Below are 19,365 nucleotides of genomic sequence, written 5' to 3' on the forward strand. Positions count from 1 at the left end.
AATTAATGTATTTTCATGATGACATGACACTTATTTACCTATTCTAGAAGATTCATTCATGTGATAGGTAAAAATTTAATGAATGAATTGGTTTCCTAGCTTATAGAGGCAAGTTGTTTTGACTGCCTAGATTTTAGTGCTCAGTTTAGAATTGGTTGAAACAGCTCCTAGAAGGATGAGCTCGACCCCTAGAGGCAAGGAAAGATGTTAGATTGCCTATATTATGTACTTTCTTGGTCATTTTCATGGTTGGACTCTTGAGGGAGAAAGCTCTATTGTATTACTCATTGTATCTCTGCAATTTTGGCAAAGGAAGAAAGACCAGGGTTTTGCAGTCCTTTTTGGGATTCCTGTGGTTACATGTATTGATGGTGTGTTTCTCTTTGTACTTGTAAGTTTGTTATGTGATTCATCTTCTCACTTTTCCTTCTGCAAATTAGGCAAATGAAGTGTTAAAGTAGAATTCATGATTGCCATGCTCTGCTTTTAAGTTTGCTTAATATTTATGTTTTCATCTGTCTAAAGAGAACTCTTGAAGGTTTCTTGCTCTCTTTAGCCCCTCACCGGTCATTCCTATCCATTCACTTAATTCAAAGGCATCAATACAGTCTCCTACCTTGCCCCAAAGAACCCCCTGCAAAAACTGTGTCCAATCCCCGCACCCAAAATTGCCTTTCCCCGATTTTCCACCAAAATCTTAAAACTTCCCAATTCAAACCTTTTATCAGTTTACTAGCCTAAAATCAGTGTTTCCTTATTGGTTATCTCGCCCTTTGAAGATATTTATCGAGATAGACCGGAGAGAGCCCTCTCCTGCCCCGTAGGGCTAGCTACGAGGCTAAGTGGTTTGATGTTGCCTTGGAGTTTACCTTTTTCAGCCTGAGGTGAAATTTCAAGCGCTAACACCCTCAACCTAGCCCTTAAATCCTCACCTCCTTCTCTTAGAAAGCCTTGTACCTTGCTTAAAGAACAAGCAAGCTCCATTCTTGACCTGCTTCTAGGAAAAGAATCATTAACGTCACTTCACACCATTTGTTGATTCATCCTTCACATGTAACTCTCCATATACTGGGTCTCCTTCCATCGGTGAAAGTCCATAAAGAGTAGTGAGTCTTAGCTAAGGTGACAGTGGGCTAAGTCTCCATTGTTGCCCTTGATCTAGTAGTTGACCCATAAGGAGTCCCTTTTAGGCCCCCTGCTAGTTTGAGCGGTAACATGCCCCAAGAAAACAAGAGATCGGCTACCACTATCACCTCAACAACCTTTCTCTAGTTGTTTATTGGTATTTATATTGAAATTGTAACTAGGATTGGTCTTCACAATTATGATTTTGTAATGAGTCAAAAGAAAAATTATTTTTTCATGTCCCATTTGGACATTCAAAAGTAAGGAAATTGAATTTTAAAAGTATATTGTTTATGTATCCAAGTAGACCATGTCGACCCTCCATAAGACATGTCGGCTTGCCCAAGAGACGGGCCCCTTCGCATGAAAAAACAACTATAAATAGAGCCAATTCATCTCCATCAAACACACACTTCAATGATATGATCTGAGGCAGAAGAACGAGATTCTTGAGGTAGAAATGCGATATTCCTAAGGCAAAAATGCGAGATTCCTAAGGCAGAAATGCAAGATTCTTGAGGTAGTAAGGTTAACTAATGAGTAGTTCGAACTATCATGTCTGAGGCATATATACGAAGTTTAGAAGAAGCTTTTTTTGTGGATATGAGAAGTTTCTTCTCTTTGATTATGCGAATTCCTGAGGCACCTCATCTCTGTTTATGCGAATTCCTGAAGCACCTCATCTCTATGGCATGTAGCATCAAAGAACATGCATGTGACATCTTGTGAACAAATCTTTGGAGGGATGACTTGTCACTTGCGAATTTGGTCTATTGGTCAATTTGTCTATGACTTGGATTTCTCTCTTGTTGACTAAGATTCTATAAGGATTGGATTGATGGGTTTTCCCCTTGTGGGTTTTGCCTTGGCTGCTAGCCTAATTTCTTGTGTCTCTTGTCACTTGTGTACTATGATCTTTACTTTCTTGCATAATTGAATGTATAATTGCTTGATGACATAATTTAATGAAGTAAATGATAAAAGGAAATATATAAATCAATTACAAGTAATTATCATGATCTGAAATTTAACATTACATTAGAAATTGAAAAATTTAAACCACAAAGGAGGCTTCCCTAAAAAGGATCACCTAAGGGATATTCAATAAAAAGGGTTCAAGGTGATGGATGAGGTCTAACTGTTGATTTGGGGTAGCATCAGATGTGCTCTAGCCATGAAAATCGGTGGAGAGGCTAAAGCACATGAGATCTCCAAGACTCAGAAATGGTTTGGGAAATTTCTGCCCGGTGAAGGAGATGTTAAAATAATTAATATTTTTAATGGGTTCCTAAGTCTAAACTTAGGAAAATAAAAATATTAATAGGTATTAATATAAAATTGGGTTAGAAGGTTCTAAATGATATGGATCAAGCCAAATCTAATCTTAGTTGTTGATTAGAGATGTAATCTCGGCTGTTGAAGACTCAACAGAAAAAATATAAGAGGAGGCTTGAGGGTTAGTTGGAGATACGCTAGAGGGATCAGTCAGTTCGATTTTCTAAAGCAGGATTTGCTAAGAGAGATCAAACCAGTGATCAGTTGCAGCGAGGGGCAGTGAGTGCATAGCAGAGAGGCAGAGATAGTGTTAGAAGACCATCACAGAGGCAGAGAGGCAGATGCAGAGCCAGAGGAAGCCACGCAGAGGTTAGCAGTGACTGTGTAGAGGGCCATAGGGCCTGCGTGAGTGATGCAGAGGTTGCAGAAGTGACGCAGAGGGCCAGAGAGGCTGCACAGAGTCTTAGAGGGCTGACGCAGAGGGTTTCAGGTTGACGCAGAGGCCAGGAGGGCTGATGCAGTGCCTCAGAGAGGCGCTGGAGAGGGTTTCGTGGAGCAGACTTTCAGAATATCTTCTTCCGAAGAGAGGTATTACTGCCAGATTATTTTCTCTGTAGGGTGAGCCAGTTTGGCACCCAATTGTACTCAGAAAAGCTGCATAATAATAAAACCCTCAGAACTGCTACACTGGTTTTCCCAAGTTGGGTTTTTCCGGGGACGATTGTCCAAAAATAACGGTGTCCCTCGTGTGTTTGTCTATTTCTTTCAGTTGTTGATCTATAGATGGTTGACACTGCATTGTGTTTATTTCAGTATTTATTTGGTTAAATAACTTGTTCAGTAATTAACAAGTAGGAGAAATAAATTAGATAGTGCTAACGGGTTAGACTTAGAAATTTCAACACTAACGATTGGGATAAGGTATCAACGGAGTTTGGAGGGATAAGATAATCTTCACTAAAGCTCAAGCACTCTAACCTTAGACCAATTAAATAAATTAAAGGGTTGTTATAAGTAAGGGTTTTGCATATCTTTGATGATGGGCATGCATTGTCATATAAATACTAGAAGAAATAGTTTTACAATGATTAATCAACAAAGAATTGAGACCATCAATTAGATAAACAGAGTTGAGGGTTTGCAATGGAGTTTTTATGGCTGGAACATGCATAAAACAACAATATAATGATGACATTGGCCCATTCTAATACGGTTTTAACATACAATAAATGCTAGATTTTGTTTTTTCACAATTATTTAATGCTATTCCTACTTAGAGAGCAATGACAAGAATACTTCACACAAAACTCACCTTCAAATGTCTAACTAGATTAGGAATTGTAAACAAGTTACCTCACTTATGTTAGGGATGATTAGGTCAACAACCCTATCAGGTGTTTCCATCCCCTAAGGGGAATGACATGTCCCAAGTTAGACCATCAATCCTGTTGACCATGCGCATGTCAATAGTTCCAACAAGCAGAGTACATGAGAGTGGACAAATTTATTTCGAAGTCAACATCATAATACAGCTTCCGATGTATCATTGTAATCCCAAATTTTGTAGCCCTGTGGGCCTTCATTGTAAAAACGATTCTAATATGATTATTAAGCCATGAACAAATCCTAGGTAAGCGTATGGTTCTTCTCAAAGGGTTTCATTCTAGGGAGTTTTTTAACCTCCCCAATTACTTGTGTTTTTCAACACGATTAATTGGCAGAGTTTTTCTCCCATGCATCCCCAAAGCTAGGGTGAAACTCGTTGACAAGGTCTTAGGCGAGTCCTAGTGTTATGGAGTCTATGTATCTTTTTCATATTAGGCCATATGTCTTGTGTCGTAGAATTTGGTTAAGTCTAAGTTTCTATTTTATTAAAATTTCCAACTCGTCAAAATTTTAATAATTTGGATGTAAATTGTAAAATCAAATGTTTGTAAAAGTTGAAGGGGGTAGAGTACTCATAATTAGAACTTTTACACCTCAATTTTGTGTTTAGACACCTTTTGAGGGTTGAAAATTGAAATCATGTCTTTGCCCTCAAATTATTTTTATTTTTGGTTTTCTGGCAAAAAATTAGCCAGAAAATTGTCAAAAAATTAAAATTAAAAGAAAATGAAATTCTCTCCAAGTGGAAAAAGGAATTTTTGGAGAAGGTGGTCTTTCCCGAGGAAGAGTTAAATTTGATAAACTCAATTCCAAGGCAGAAAAACCCACAAGAAATTCGATAGGGCCAGAAAAGGATTATTTTTCAAGAAAATTAATTATCTGGGCCCAATTAGTTGAAGAAAATTCGTGGGTCCAAAAGAAATTATTTTTTTAAGGTCCTCCATCAAGGAAAAAATCAATTTTTTAAGAAAAGTTGAACTTATGGACCGAGGTGGTTAAGTCAAAAGTGTTTTTTTGAGGAAAAAGTTAAAAATAATATTTTTTAAACCAAGAAAAAAGTGATATATTATGGAATTCGAATTTCTTTATCCGGATCAAGGGACAAGATTTAATTTTGGACTGGATCAAGCATAAACTAGCTGTTATTCTCCAGGATCAAGTCAAAATTGTGTATATTTTTGGACCTAGCCGTTTTCCACTTGGATGGGGATCTAGATCTCTCTATTTTCTATATAAGGAAGCTATTTGCTCCTCATTTGTCATCGGGAAAAAATTGTAATCGAGCTCTGAGTCAAGCTTTGCTGGTTGTAATACCTTTTTGGATTAATAAAGCAAAAGTCTTTGGGGTTTATTCATGGTGGTGTTCCTCTTCAGCTTCTTGTGGTAATGTTTTCTAGATCATGTGCTTAATACTCTACTGAATAAATTTTATAGATTATTATTTCTTTAGCCATTTGTTGGATCAACTATTTGCACAGGTATCTTGCATTAGTTGATGGGTTTTAGAGAAACATTTTAATTTGATCTATCTAGCAGGTATCTCTAGATTTTGAAGGTTATTTATTATTTTTATCTATGCCTCTATTGATCTAATAATTTGATTTTAAGTGTGTAGAGACTTCATGTATTCAGATCTTGGGCATGAGGGGAAGCCTTCGGCTAGACCAACCCACTCTCAAGTCAAGAAAGCTCAAGAGCCCACTTTGATAAATTTTGAAACTTATTTAACGATTTGATTTGCAGAGGATTTTGGCTATTGTTCACCATAAAAAAAATGATCTCTTATCTACTTGAATTTATTTGTGCGTTAATGAATAGATCTGCTTATAAGAGCCAATAATCATTGTGAATATTGTAGATTATTTTGTAAATATTTCTTATCTAACCCTTGTTCATATTTCTATTTTCATTTTTGTATATAGTTGTTTGGGTTTTTATTTGATTTTTGCAGATCTGAAGGGAAGATTGATTTCTAGAGGGTTTTAGCCCTCACCCAGCCTAAACGGCTAGGGTTTGAGATTCAAAATCTCATCATTTAAGCTGCCATCTGGCCTTTCTTCAGGGCCACAGGAATTTTAGGGCCTCTCTAGGCCATAAAGGGCTTGATCTGCCAATTTTTGACTTTCCATCCTCAACGAATATTTGTCAAGGAAATCCGCTAGGGTCTAGCCCTTTGATTTCATTTGAAATCTGATTTTAGCGAGGGTTTGAGGTTAAAGAAGTTTGTAAATAATTTTTTGGTAAATAGTTTTTCCATTTTCCTATCAAAATTTGACTTGGGTCTGAATTTTGCAGGCTTGCAGATCAAGAATTGTGGCTCAAGTCTAATTGCAGGCTTATCCATGGCTAGCCTTTATTCTAGGCCATATTAGGCCTGGCCGCAGGCCTTTTAAGCCCTTTACACCCTAGCTGCAGCCTTTATTACCTTCCTTGCTATATACTTCAGATTTGGGGTTTTAAAATTTTGTTGGAGCTTTTACCCTAGCCACAGGGCCTTGTTTGTTATTGATATAAACCCTATTTGTTTTGCAGTGGCTATACATTTTTTTACAAGGTTTCCCAAGGATTTGAAGGCCCAACTTTATCAATTAATTTCATAATTTGCACAGCGGCTGTCTCATAAAAGTCTTACAATTGATTTTTGGATCAATTTGGCTCAGAGAAGTTATATTTTGGAGAGACCACAGGCCTATCCAGGCTTCTTTGCTCTAGCCACAGCCTTTTCGGTTTTCTCTTTACTGTCATTTAAATTTTGGGACTAACCCCTGAATTTTGCAGGCTTATTTTCACCATTACAAAGGATTTTATCACAAGTTTCTGGTCTGTGATTAGGTTCCTCTGTAATTGACTACTGGAGACCATGCTTGGAGGCTAGCCCTGGTCTTTTGCAGAAGATCTGAGCATTTTTTGAGGGGTTTATGCATTAAAATTTATTACTCTCATCCACTGGTGCATCTTTTGGTCATAACCGCAGCGTTACGAAGTCTTATTTTTTACAGGCTGCACACTTTGAAAACTTGAATCAATTATATATTAACCCTGATTTAATTGCAGAGATTTTACAGTGATTTTTTAGAAAGGGGTTTGTCATTTCTTCTCGGCATTACATTTTTAGATCTAACAGTGTTTAATTGGCAGGGCTCTTGTGAAGGCTCATTACTTTTCAACACCAAGCCTGAAACTTTGCCTTATCTCTGGTGCAAAAGGGCTTGAAGCGACTTGGTTATCTGCAGAAAAATTCTGAAGGCTTTCAAGCCTTGAAAACTTAATAAAGTTCCCCTAATAATTTGACTAAATAGAACTCAAATATGACTAATTTTGGGAGCTAACTATTAGCGTTTCTGGCTTGCTGCTCCTCTGACTGTGAGAGTTTTAGATCACTGGTGTAAGTTTGCAGGTGTTATAGTAAAATTTTGACGAAGATTTCATCATAAGTCTTGGCATAGAGACTGATTTTCAAGAAGATTGTTCATTGCTGCATATATGTCTAAGGCTAACAGGTTTGTGTTTCAGGTGTGACATTCCTCTTTGAAAGGGTTTCACTGTTTATTTGGGGTCTATACATTGATATTTGAAGGATCACATTAATATACCAGCAACAAAGGGAATGCCGCAAGGCTTCAAGCCTCAATCCTCTCCCTAACTTGACATATTTCCTCACCTTCACATACTTCAGATCTGAAGTAGTTGTTGCAGATCCTAATCTCACTGATAACACATAACAATAAGCCCTAAACACTAATAAAATAACACACAATAATCATAAAACAATCATAAGTGTTTGGCAAGTATTTTGACTCCTGTCTCATGCATCTCTAATGATAAAGACTGTTATTGGGTGACTGATCTTAGCTCACAGTGATCTGATTTTTTTTTACATTGGCTTCCCCACATTGCTTCTGGCATCAAACTTGTATATTGAATATTGTTCCTTACTTCTTGGCAACTGACAGTGGGCTGCAGTGAACTGATATATCTTTGAGGACTGGTGCATATTTTAATGTTGATCATTGTGCATCTTCGATAAGCAAATTCTCACTGTTCTGAGTTTTTCTCTTGTCAAGGACAACTTTGATTGCTTTCTCATTAAGCCACTAACCATCTTTGTTTCCTCTTTTAACTAACTCCATTCCCGCATCTCATTGCATAATTGCCTCTCTCTTGCATTTTGTGCATTTCATGGTTTAGGATTTGTTGTCGCACAGAGTGTCTAGGCACTGGGACAATGGCTCAGATCGGGGGTTGTCACATTGATCCCCAATCACTCCGTTTGAGTTGTCTCCCAATAGCAGACTAAGCAGGGTAGACCCTATGGAAATGGAAAAATGAAAGATTAGTTGGGAACCAACCAACCTGGGAGACACAGCTAAACAACAATACTTGTTTTAGATTGCGCAAGATTTGAACGATCTAAAATGATTTGAAGAAAGTGATACCAGTCCCTTGGGGAGTCGACTATCTTGCGAAGAAAATAAGGTTCAAGCAAAGGATGGGAAACTGCTGCTAAAAAGACTCGACTGTCTCATATGCAAATGCAAAATTTAAAACTATGTGAAATGCAGAGACTTGGTTAATTTTAGTTAAATGAAGGCATAAAATTATTTTTGAAATGTCTTAAATGTTACTTAACTTAAGGCTCAAAAAGGTGGCGATCTAAATGTGAAAGAATGTACTTATACTAGCACTGCAAAATGTAAAATCTGCACAAATAATTACTGAAATGCACAATGGACTGAAATGTAAAACGCTGGAATAAAACACCTTTAAATTAAAAAAATTCATTTGTATGAAATCAGAGATCATTAGATGCATAAGTAAAACTTGCATGAGCATGTAAAAAAAACAAATGTATTTTCAAAATTAAACTAAGTGCTTAAACTCAAATTACATCAATGAAATATCAATCTAGAAATCTGCTCTTAAAACAAGTGTTAATACCAGCAATATATTTTAAATCAACAGTCTTGTAACCATGCAATATTCAGAAATTTCTATGTATAACAACAAAAAAATTTAAATGACAAACTGATAACTACAATTCAGAAAATTTCTGAGTTTAATTATTTTTGATCTATTAATGTATTTGATCTAAAAAACTCAGAAATAAACTACTGAACAACAGTAAAACAATTTTCAGAAATTTGTTTGCAAAAGTTACTGAAACTAACTTCTATTTCAGCAATTATACAATAGTAAAAATGTAAATTAAATCTGCTGCTAAATTTAGAAAATTTCTGAGTTTAATTCTGTCCGATCTATTAATTTATTGATCTAAAAACTCAGAAATATACTATCGAACAACAATAAAACAATTTTCAGAAATTTGTTTGCAAAAATTACTGAAACTAACTTCTATTTCAGCAATTATACAACAATAAAAATGTAAATTAAATCTGTTGCTAAATTCAGAAAATTTCTGAGTTTAATTATTTCTGATCTATTGATGTATTTGATCTAAGAACTCAAAAAATTATTAAAAAAAACATTGAAATAATAATCAGAAAATAGCATGCAAAAGCTTCTGAAAGTAATTTCTGAAATGTGATGCAGTGAAATATGCAAACTAATTTGCTGCTAAATTTCAGATAACTAAAATTTTATGCCAGTATTAATCTTGCTTTCAATTAGATCAATGAAAAAGGTAAGGGTTTAGAAGATGTGCACTAGTTAGCCCCTAGGGGCTTGAAGACACTTGAAAATGGACTGCCCAAGTCACTGAAAATTATCCAATGCAAATGCCAAACTCAAAAATTTTTGTTAAATTCTTTTTGGGAAATTCTAGGAAAAATTTAGGAAAAAGTTTAGTGAGAAAATTATGGTGAATAAGGCTGCAAAGATGAGAGGCCTGAGGGTGGAATGATAGAGGCCGAGAATGAGGCTGGAGATGGCCAGCGCTAGGCCTCAAGGCCCTAAAATTTTTTCCCCACGATCCTTCTGAAATTTCTCCTCAACCTGCAAATAAAATGGAGATGCCCTCTGGGGCTCAGATCACCCTTCGGAATCCACAAAAATCACTTGCAATTTTCAGATTTTTTCCTGCAGAAATAAAAGACAGAAAACCCCAAAGCATGTATATACAAAAATATGAAATACCCAGTACCCTAATGAATTAGAAATTTGTTATTTACAAATCTACAATAATATTCTACAGATCTAACAGATCTACAGATCAAAGCCCTATATTAGCCAGATTTAAACAAATTTTTGCACAATATTTAGAAACCAATTTGAAATTTTAAAGAGGGAAAGCCCAAGAAAAACCTTGCAAGTAAAATATTCTATAAAATGACTTTAGAAATTGAAAAGATAGTGGGATCTTTTAGATTCTTTAAACTGAGAGCCAATTGGTCCAACTGAGAACTTCCCAAAGCGACCAAATTCTGAATGATAACTTCTACACTCTTAAATTTGCTTGTTAGATTAATAGAGATCTAAAGAATGATCATAAAATTATCAAGAAATAGAGATACCTACTACTTCTATCAAATTAAAATGATATCCTAAAAAACCCAGAAATCTGTGCAAGATACCTGTACATAGATCAATCTTCAAAGACTATTAACCAGCAAATGCAAATAAAAGCAGCAAGTATTAAGAACAATATTACCACATAAATTTGAAAGAGGAACACCAGGATCTGAAACCCCAAAGTCTGCGTTTTATTAACCAGAAAAAGTTACAAGAGATTTCTTAGAGCAAGTACATGATTCAGAAATCGGATCAAATAATGGAGAGAAGCCTCTCATTTATAGAAAAATTCTCCAACAGCTAGTTAGCTTGATCGCCGTCAAAGCAATCGCAAACGTTGATGAAGATCAAATGATTTTTTAATCATCACCATTGAAATAAAGTTACTTTTTGGGGAAATTGGAATTTCACTTTTAATTTCCTTTTAATTAACTCAAAAATGGTTATTTTGAGTTAATTGCCACAAAAAGTTGACTTTTACTTAACTACTATGGCACAAAGGTTCAAAATATCTTTAAATTTTCAATATTCCCTTGGCTGGGGACCTCAAAAAATTAGGAACTTTAAAACCCACGAATTTTAAATGTTGGATAATTTATTTTTTCCTAAGACCTAAACTAATTAAATTTCTGGCTTTAGCATTTTAATTTATTTTAGCTAGAAATTTTAATTAATTGGTTCACGAGGGGATTATTAATTTTTCCAACCCTCTAATATTTAACCATGGTGTCTAACTATGAGGGACCATGCACTAAAAATTTTGTTACGTGAAATATCACAATTCTAACCCATGAAGGGGGAACCCCTGTTTGTTATAGACCATCAATAATTACCCATTTATGCGATAAAAAATATGATCTAGTAGACTAAGTGACTTGCAATAAAATAATCTAACCAAATAGTTAGAATTATTCACAATTCACTTTTACAGAGACTCGAGAAATAACACTAGGACTCATTTAAAATCTTGATGACAAAATCCACCCTAGCTTTGGGGTGATGCTGGAGGGAAAAACTTTGTTGACCATCCGTGTTTAGAAGTACACATGAATCGGTGAGACTAAGAACCTCCTAGGATAGAAATCATCATCAGAAAAATAAATTTACCTAGGTTGTTACATACATTTGTGTTAAAATTGGCAACTAGGGCCAAACTCCATGTGGGTCATCTTATTTATGGCAGTTGATATTTTTATTGGATCCCTTTCATCGAGAGGTGTAGGATTGATCTAAAGATCATTCGATTTCGATAAGTATTTATGAAGTTATGAATTTATTTATGTTATGGACAAATTGTCAAGTCGGCCAACATCTTATGTAGGCTCAGAAGCCCAATAGACGTGTCTATTCATCATCTACGTTTTTAGTATAAATAAGTGTGGACTTGAAGTCATTTACACACACATTCTTCATGTGATCTCCTCCTCTCCACGTCTTGGGTTTTTGGAGAAGGAGAAGACACAAAAGAATACGTTGGATGCCCTAGCTGCAGATGTTCTAAACGCAGTCAAGAGTAGCTGTAGTAGAAAGAGCCGCAGTCATAATCCCGCAGGCATAGATGGTGGCCGCAGTAATAAAGAGAAGGCCGCAGTCAGGTGAGATAACTGCAGGCATGCATGAAGGAGCCACAGTCAATCCGCTGTCCAAACAACCATTAACTTATCCGCTGTCCTAGCAACCTTACACGCAGTTCATGAAGACATTCATTCACAGTCAGTGTGATCCCCTAATCTGCTCCGTTGTCATATGGAAGAGAAGAAGCCGCAGTTAAAAGGAGACTTGTAGCTGCCAAACGCAGTGTGAAGGTGTCACCATTACGCTACAGCCATGTGGCCCTAAACGCTGTAATCATACGCAGTCATGGTTACCTTTATACGCTGTTCATAAAATACACAGAATACAGAGATATATATACGTAGTCATAACTGCACTCAAGCATAGCCGCAACAAAGGCATGCAACAACAGTCAAGCAAATGTTATATTCGTCTTGCTATGACTCAATGATGAGATAAGGATTCGATGAGGAAATCCTTGGCACATGTATCATCATTGTATTCCTATTGCAAGAAGATCCATGAAATCCTACAACAACATTAAAATGAGATCATGGGCAGCATGATGATAAATGAGATCATGAGCAGCATGATGATATGAGCATGGGCAGCGTGATGATAAATGAGATCATGGGCAACATAATGATAAATGAGATCATGAGCATGAGCAACATGATGATAAATGAGATCATGGGCAGCATAATGAGAAATGAGATCATGAGCAACATAATGATGAATGAGATCATGAGCATGAGCAGCATGATGATGAATGAGATCATGAGCATGGGTAGCTTGATGATGAATAAGACCATGGAAGATGCAGCATGATGAGCAGCATGAAGATGAGGGCAGCTCAGTCATCAAGGTTCAACACATGTGACAGTACAACAAGGTGTCACACGGTAATGTGCAGCAAATGAACGAGAGGCAACACTATGATAGGTGAAGGAGTCACCTTAGAGAATCAGTTGAAGCAATATGCCTTCAGCTGATCTCTGCAGATATCATAAAGTCAAAATGTTGACTTCTATTGCAAATGTACTATCTCTCTCTCTTTCTTTCTCTGCTGAACTTTGAAGAACATGAAGGAAGAATTGAACAAGGGTTTCCCCACATTGTGGGGTTTGTCCATGGCTTGCGCCACATCTTGTGTCCTCTTGTCTTGGCCTGTCTTTTGCGATTTATATTTATGTTCTATCTGCAGTTTACTTTAATGCTGATGTGATTGCTAACTGTGAAAATTTGAATAAAATGCTCTAGCATAGAACATACCTAAACTTAACAATTTGTCTTCCTAGGATCATTTACATTACAAAATGCAAAATTGGTTTAGAAAACTCCAGTGTACATATTAGATGATAATGATGAATCTGTATAACATATGAATGCTCGGACATGATGGAAATCTATGCGCGAAAAAATGTACGGCTATTGGGTAGTTGACATGGAGTGGTCAACAAGTCTTATTGCATTTCAATTGTCTAAATCACTATTAGCAATCTCCTAAGTTTTTTTGTGCTTGTGGATGCTTTTGTTCTTAATTTCCATTTGGTAAAGTGAAGAGCAATCTAAGCAAGTAATATAACTTAAGGGGATCTTGCAATATTGTGTTTCAAGCACATATTTCATAAGTTGGATTGAATATCACATTCTTGAAAATTTGCTACTTGGTCTTTTCTTATTTTGCACATAATTGGTTAATCTCAGTAGCGATTTTCATTCTTGTGTCTCATTAGTAATCTCATTCGCCATCTAACAAGTGTGCTTTTGATAAGTTAATCTTTTACTTATCTCAACTATTTAAGTAAGTGAAGGATATCTTTGAAACACTTTCTGCATCGTGGGATTTGCTCTAACATCTAAAGCATCTATCATTGCTATTGTTTCATTGAGAAAATTTCTGATTGTTTCATTGAATATTGTCATTGCTAGCAATCTGGTACCTTAAAAGTCTCTATTTTGTGATTATAAGCATATTGACAATTTAATTTTTGGAAGCATATTCCATTGTTTCTCGTGAAGCAAATGCATTTGCATCCTAGAGTTAGTTCTGCATTCCTTAAAACTTACCTCCAAGTATAATCTTGGTTGAAAGAAAGTTAGGAACCCCGTCTTCACCCAATTTGAGAAGTCTAGACCCTCTTTCGCAGTTAACACAAGTGACTTTGCAATTCTCTTGTGGGCAATCCCTTGTATGAACGGATGTACTTGGGTGGTTATAAAGCAAGGTGAGGTATCATTAATGAGGCCTTAGCCTCCTTCCCCGGACCTTCTCTCTACAACTTGCGTTTGTGATTAGCTTCAAAACAATTGAGGAGAAGGTTTTCACTTAGAATAGGCATCTTAATAAAATTGACCATGTTCTTGCATCTCACATTAGAGCGGTTCTTGCATTGCATTTCATTTGTAATTAGAATTGTGGGTTATAATTTCATAATTGCAAGATGTTGTTATTGTCATTGTCATTGTGGTTTCAATTTTTTCCATCGCAATATTTCTTCATAGCTCAGTGTTCTAATTGTCAAGCTAACTTTCCCTTGCAACATTGTTTTTTTGATTTGTGGTAGCATCGGATGTCCTCTAGCCATGAAAATTGGTGGAAAGGCTAAGGCACATGAGATCTCCAAGACCCAGAAATCATTTTGAGAAATTCCATCCGGATGAGGAGTTATTGAAATAATTAATATTTTTAATGGGTTCTTAAGTCTAAACTTAGGAAAATAAAAATATTAATGGGTATTAATAAAGATAATGATGAGAAGCTTCTAAGAGACGAGGATCAAGTCTGTTTTAATCTTAGTTGTTGATTAGAGACTTAATTTCGGTCGTTGATTCGTCAATAGGAAAAGTATAAGAGAAGACTTGAGGGTCATTTGGAAATACACCAGCAGATACTCAGTATCTCAAGGAAAATCGATTCTCAAAGAGAAGGAGATCGATTTCAGAGGGAGAGTTATAGGGTGGAGGAAGAGGGGGGATTAACAGCAGTCAGGGAGCTCAGAAGAAGTGACGCAGGGACTTTGAGAGACAGCTCAGAGGGAGATGCAGGGATGACGCAGAGAGGGACCTGAGCTGCGCAGAGCCACGCAGAATGATGCAGTAGAGAAAGGAATCTCTCCAGGGTGTCAGAAAGTCTTTGAAGAAAAAATCTCAGGTGTTTTCTCCCAGCGTCTATGTAAATTTTTCTGTAAAAGTGATTGCTGTTGAAGATTAATAAAACCCTCCTCTGCTGCACCGGTTTTTCCGCATTGAGTTTTTCTGGGGACAATTGTCCAAAAATAATTGTGTTGATGTGATTGATTCTTGTGCGTATATTTATTTATGTATAATGGTGTGATATCTGCAGTAGAATTTATTTTAATGTTTATTGAAGGGAGTTCATAAATAACCTATTGAGAATAATAAGTAGGTGAAATAAATCAGTTACTGTAGTAATAGAATTTCTGTTTAGAATTTTTCACATGTTTATCTCATAATTCATTGAGAATTGTCGTTTAAGGCACTGGTCTCGTAATTGCTTAATAATATAATCAAATCCATATCTCATTGCTCATAAATCAAACTTGCCACCTGATTTTAATCAAGTTACTAAGACAAATAGGTGCATCTCCTAGAACTTGTTGGTTCCCAACAAGTTTCCCCTTCATTTCCCGCCTTTAGGGACTACCCCCCTTAGCTTGCCTAGGAAATAGCTTAAACAAAGTGAGCAGGGATTAGAGTGACAACCCTTGCTCTGAGTGTTGTGCCTTGGGTGTACACTTCAGGCGACAACAAGTGCATAGGTGCCCGTGATAATGATGGTCTTGGAGTGGGAGAGACTTCAAGGCAGGTGCCACAACTGTGAGATTAGCTAATGGGGGTCCAACATCCTGAGTGTATTGATGTAAAGAGGGAGCGATTGTGGTGGCATGAGATACCCCTTTCCTTCTTTTTCCACCCCTTTGGTGCGCCTTTTACTTTAATGATTTGTCTTTATTTGGTGCATAACTTAGGAGCCCAAGCTTGCTTTTATATTTTTCCAATATCCCTTTAAGATGTAGTAGTTTCTCATTCATCAGGGTTGGGACATTCAGGAGTTCCTTTCTTTATATGAAGAATTAAATGTTTAAGGAACTGAATGACGACTATTGAAGGGGACAGGGCTCATGCTAGGCGTTTGCCCATGCACTAAATATTGTCCTAGTCATCTTTTGCATTTTACATTTTCTTTGATTGTGGATTTATATGCTTTTTAACTTTCTTTTAGCTGCATCAACCTCCGGGGCCAAGTTTTCCGGCCTTGACTCAAGGATGTGGATGAAGGGTGCCAATCCCAATGATGAATGACCACCAACCCAAAGAATAGAGGTGGATAATTGGGAGAGATGGAAAATCTTAAGTATGGATTACCTTAGACATGCTATATCAATCAATGCCTCTTTAGTAGTGCCCTTCTTAAACTAAGGTCTCAGATGAGGTTCCACTAGACAAGAGCAAAAGACTAACCTCCCAAGTGAAGTTTGGGAACAAGAATACAATCGAAATTGGTCAATTATCCAGTTTTCCCTATGATCCATATTAATATGCCCGTAACATTAAATGAAAGCACATGATTGCAAGAATGATTAGAGCATCTGCCGATAGATGACCCACTTTCCTTCAAGAGGAAATGCCAGATGGGAGAGGAATCTGACTAGAGCAATAGGTGGAGAATCCTAGCATAGTGTCACATGCTAATCATCATGGGGCTGTTGGATGTCAAATGAGGAGAAAAAATCTCTCCTAGGTGTTACCCACTTTTGGGTGGGATACAGTCCCCAAAAGCTTCAACTCCCTTCAATCTTCTTCTTCTCCACCTTCAAGCATCCCTACAAATCTGCAGGGAAGGGCGCCTCAGCTGCAGGATTGAAGATAAGAACTGAATAAGGGCTGCCTTTGGCATAAGCTTGTTGTCCATGTCATGGCAAGAGATGACATTCACTGGTGCAATAGGTCGTTGGACATCCACTGCTGTTGAGGCTGTTTTGCCCCTTCAGGGATTATTTTTCTAGAGCCACCCAATCAACACCAGTGAATGTCAAACTATTGTTTTTCCTCTGATCTAGTATGTTTCTAGTAAGGCACCGTATTTGGCGTCCTAAAACTTGATCTTTATAGTCCAATCTAATGTAAAATATATGATTTTATTTACTATTTATTTTTCTATGCTATTAATTGTTGATTGGTATGATAAATTTAGTGCTCTCTAAAGTCAATTTTTAACGATACATGTTTTTCGCAGGTGGGTACAAAGGATGGTTTCTTACTAGGAGTGCAGCATATTCCTTATGGGATCCGTGATAGGGGCATTGTAAAAGTTGGCTCAAGGCCTCCAGTGTTTTTACAACATGGACTATTTCAGGTGATCCTCAATACCACAATCACAGAAATGATCAATCGTGGACTCTGTCCAGGTCAATATTTGTGAGTGAAACTTTTTATTAAATTTCAATTATATAGTATGAATAATTAGACTTGTCTAACTTGGAGGCTTGAAATTAGGCACGACGGCTGCATTTAGTACATGAACATTCAAAAAGTAACTCTATTATAACTTTTTATCAAAGACATACAATAGAACCATTTTGAGAAGAATATCCTATACAGCTATTGGGAGTTCAATCATTTTCATTGTGGTAGGTGATAAGGGAAACTAGGGAAAATGACATAAAATGTAACTGAGCTGAATGTGATTTTGTTCTTTTATTGTGTTGCTATTTCTTTCCTTTTTCAATGATGCTTCTTATTCCTTAAATGACCTTTCCATGTATGAACAGGGCGGGGACGTTTGGTTTCAGAATTCCAGAGAACAGTCTCTAGGATTCATATTAGCAGATTCTGGATTTGACGTTTGGGTTGGAAATGTACGTGGTACACGTTGGAGTCATGGTCATGTCTCTCTTTCAGAACATAGCAAGGTAAATTTGTCATCATTGGATGTATTTTTCTAAAAAACAGCTGCTAGTTAAGTTGTATGCTATGATGCTAAGGGGAGTACATCTCTCTCAAAATTCCCATTTGTAGCTTCATTATTCTTGGTCTGATGCAGGCCTTCTGGGATTGGAGTTGGGAAGAATTGGCAGGTTATGATCTTCCAGTTATGATTGAGTTTATATATTCTGTGACAGAGTCGAAAGTATTTTATGTGGGACATTCACAGGTCTGTGTTTAGATTGCCATTCTCTGTTCATATTATAATGTGTCTGCTTTGTTTTAAACTTTTATACTATTTTTCATTTCATACATATTGAGTACATTCAAACAGGTGATGTCAATTTCTTATTGCAGGGTACTATTATGGCATTTGCTGCTTTTACTCAACCAGAGGTGGTAAATATGGTTGCGGCCGCTGCTCTATTAAGTCCCATATCCTATTTGAATCATCTCACTTCTAGTTTTGCCCGTGCAGCTGTAGACTTGCAACTTGATCAGGTATGACTTCTATCCCGTGTACACAATATAACTTAAATTTCACTAAACTGTTCAATAGATAGAAGTTGATGATTTCAGTGGCTGTTACATAGATTATGAATTCTATGGGACTGCATCAAATCAATTTTAGAAGGTGAGACCATCCCTTTTGTTTAAGTTTCTGTTGAAATTATTAAACTTGTCAAACAAACTGTGACTTTTGAATTGATTGTGATTAAGTCTGAGACTGTTGCATGCAGTAATATAGCTGTCCAGCTTATGGACTATGTATGTGCTTCTGGAAGAATAAACTGCAGTGACCTGCTTACAACTATCACTGGTCTCTTTCTCTGTCTCTCTCTCTATTGGACAAATCTATCTATTCATCATATGTTAAATATATTTTAAGTTTCCTATGGGCATAGAGGATTAGTCCGTAGAATTTTTTACATGCTTTGTCTTTAAATGCAAAATACAAATTTCACCTATTTCCTAAAGTTTCCCTGCATTTAATTTTTAATCCTGTGAATTTTCAGTCTAGGGCTGTTATGAAATATAGATAAACAACAATAACGGACAACATTTTGCCTCTTAACAACTCCAATCCACTAGGAAATTCAAGAGAAAATATACCAATGTGTGCCAACAAGTTTCAGCCCTCTAGGGAAATCTTATCATGCATAAAGAATATATGAAATTCATTTATGACATCTGTAAATACAGCAGCAAGTCTGGCCTATATTTTTCAATATTAATGTTAAATCACACAACAATTTTAGCTTTAATCTATGTTGAAATTTTGATGTTCTACGCTGTAACAATCACTTATTACAAAATTTCTTTGTGCTGCAATATTAGATAGAAAATAAATCAAATGCACAATAGAAGATAGCCAAGAATACAATGAGACATAGAGAATTTAGGTCCAATGACCAGGGCAAAACCTACAAGGGGAAAGCCCAACCATATTCTTCTTCTTTTAGAAATCAATTGTTCAGCAGAGATAGAGGGTACAAATGAGAGATCAAGAGAATGAGTAAGTTCACCAAAATTTGAACAAGCTGTAGCATGAAGATCACTGGTAGCAGCAACGGATGCACACACTGAATCAACTTTCCCTTTAACTGA

At 36.5% G+C, this 19,365-nt stretch overlaps 1 protein-coding gene across 2 annotated transcripts in view; it reads left to right on the forward strand.

Annotated features, from left to right (window-relative positions):
- Positions 1 to 19,365, forward strand: part of LOC149197572 (triacylglycerol lipase 1-like) — a 175,583-nt gene that overhangs the window by 67,227 nt on the left and 88,991 nt on the right. Inside the window, exons 2-7 of one of the 2 annotated variants that reach the window (XM_089403930.1) lie at positions 17,069 to 17,188; positions 17,604 to 17,744; positions 17,876 to 17,986; positions 18,115 to 18,258; positions 18,351 to 18,391; positions 18,498 to 18,577. In XM_089403930.1, coding sequence (XP_089260056.1) covers positions 17,069 to 17,188; positions 17,604 to 17,744; positions 17,876 to 17,986; positions 18,115 to 18,258; positions 18,351 to 18,391; positions 18,498 to 18,577 — 637 coding nt within the window. The remainder of the gene's footprint in view (positions 1 to 17,068; positions 17,189 to 17,603; positions 17,745 to 17,875; positions 17,987 to 18,114; positions 18,259 to 18,350; positions 18,392 to 18,497; positions 18,578 to 19,365) is intronic. The other variant, XM_089403931.1, reaches the window with a different exon arrangement.

This window comes from Pinus tabuliformis, chromosome 2_2 (genome assembly GCF_031772625.1).
Source record: "Pinus tabuliformis cultivar Carrire ecotype Pingquan chromosome 2_2, CPIR1, whole genome shotgun sequence".
NCBI lineage: Eukaryota > Viridiplantae > Streptophyta > Pinopsida > Pinales > Pinaceae > Pinus > Pinus tabuliformis.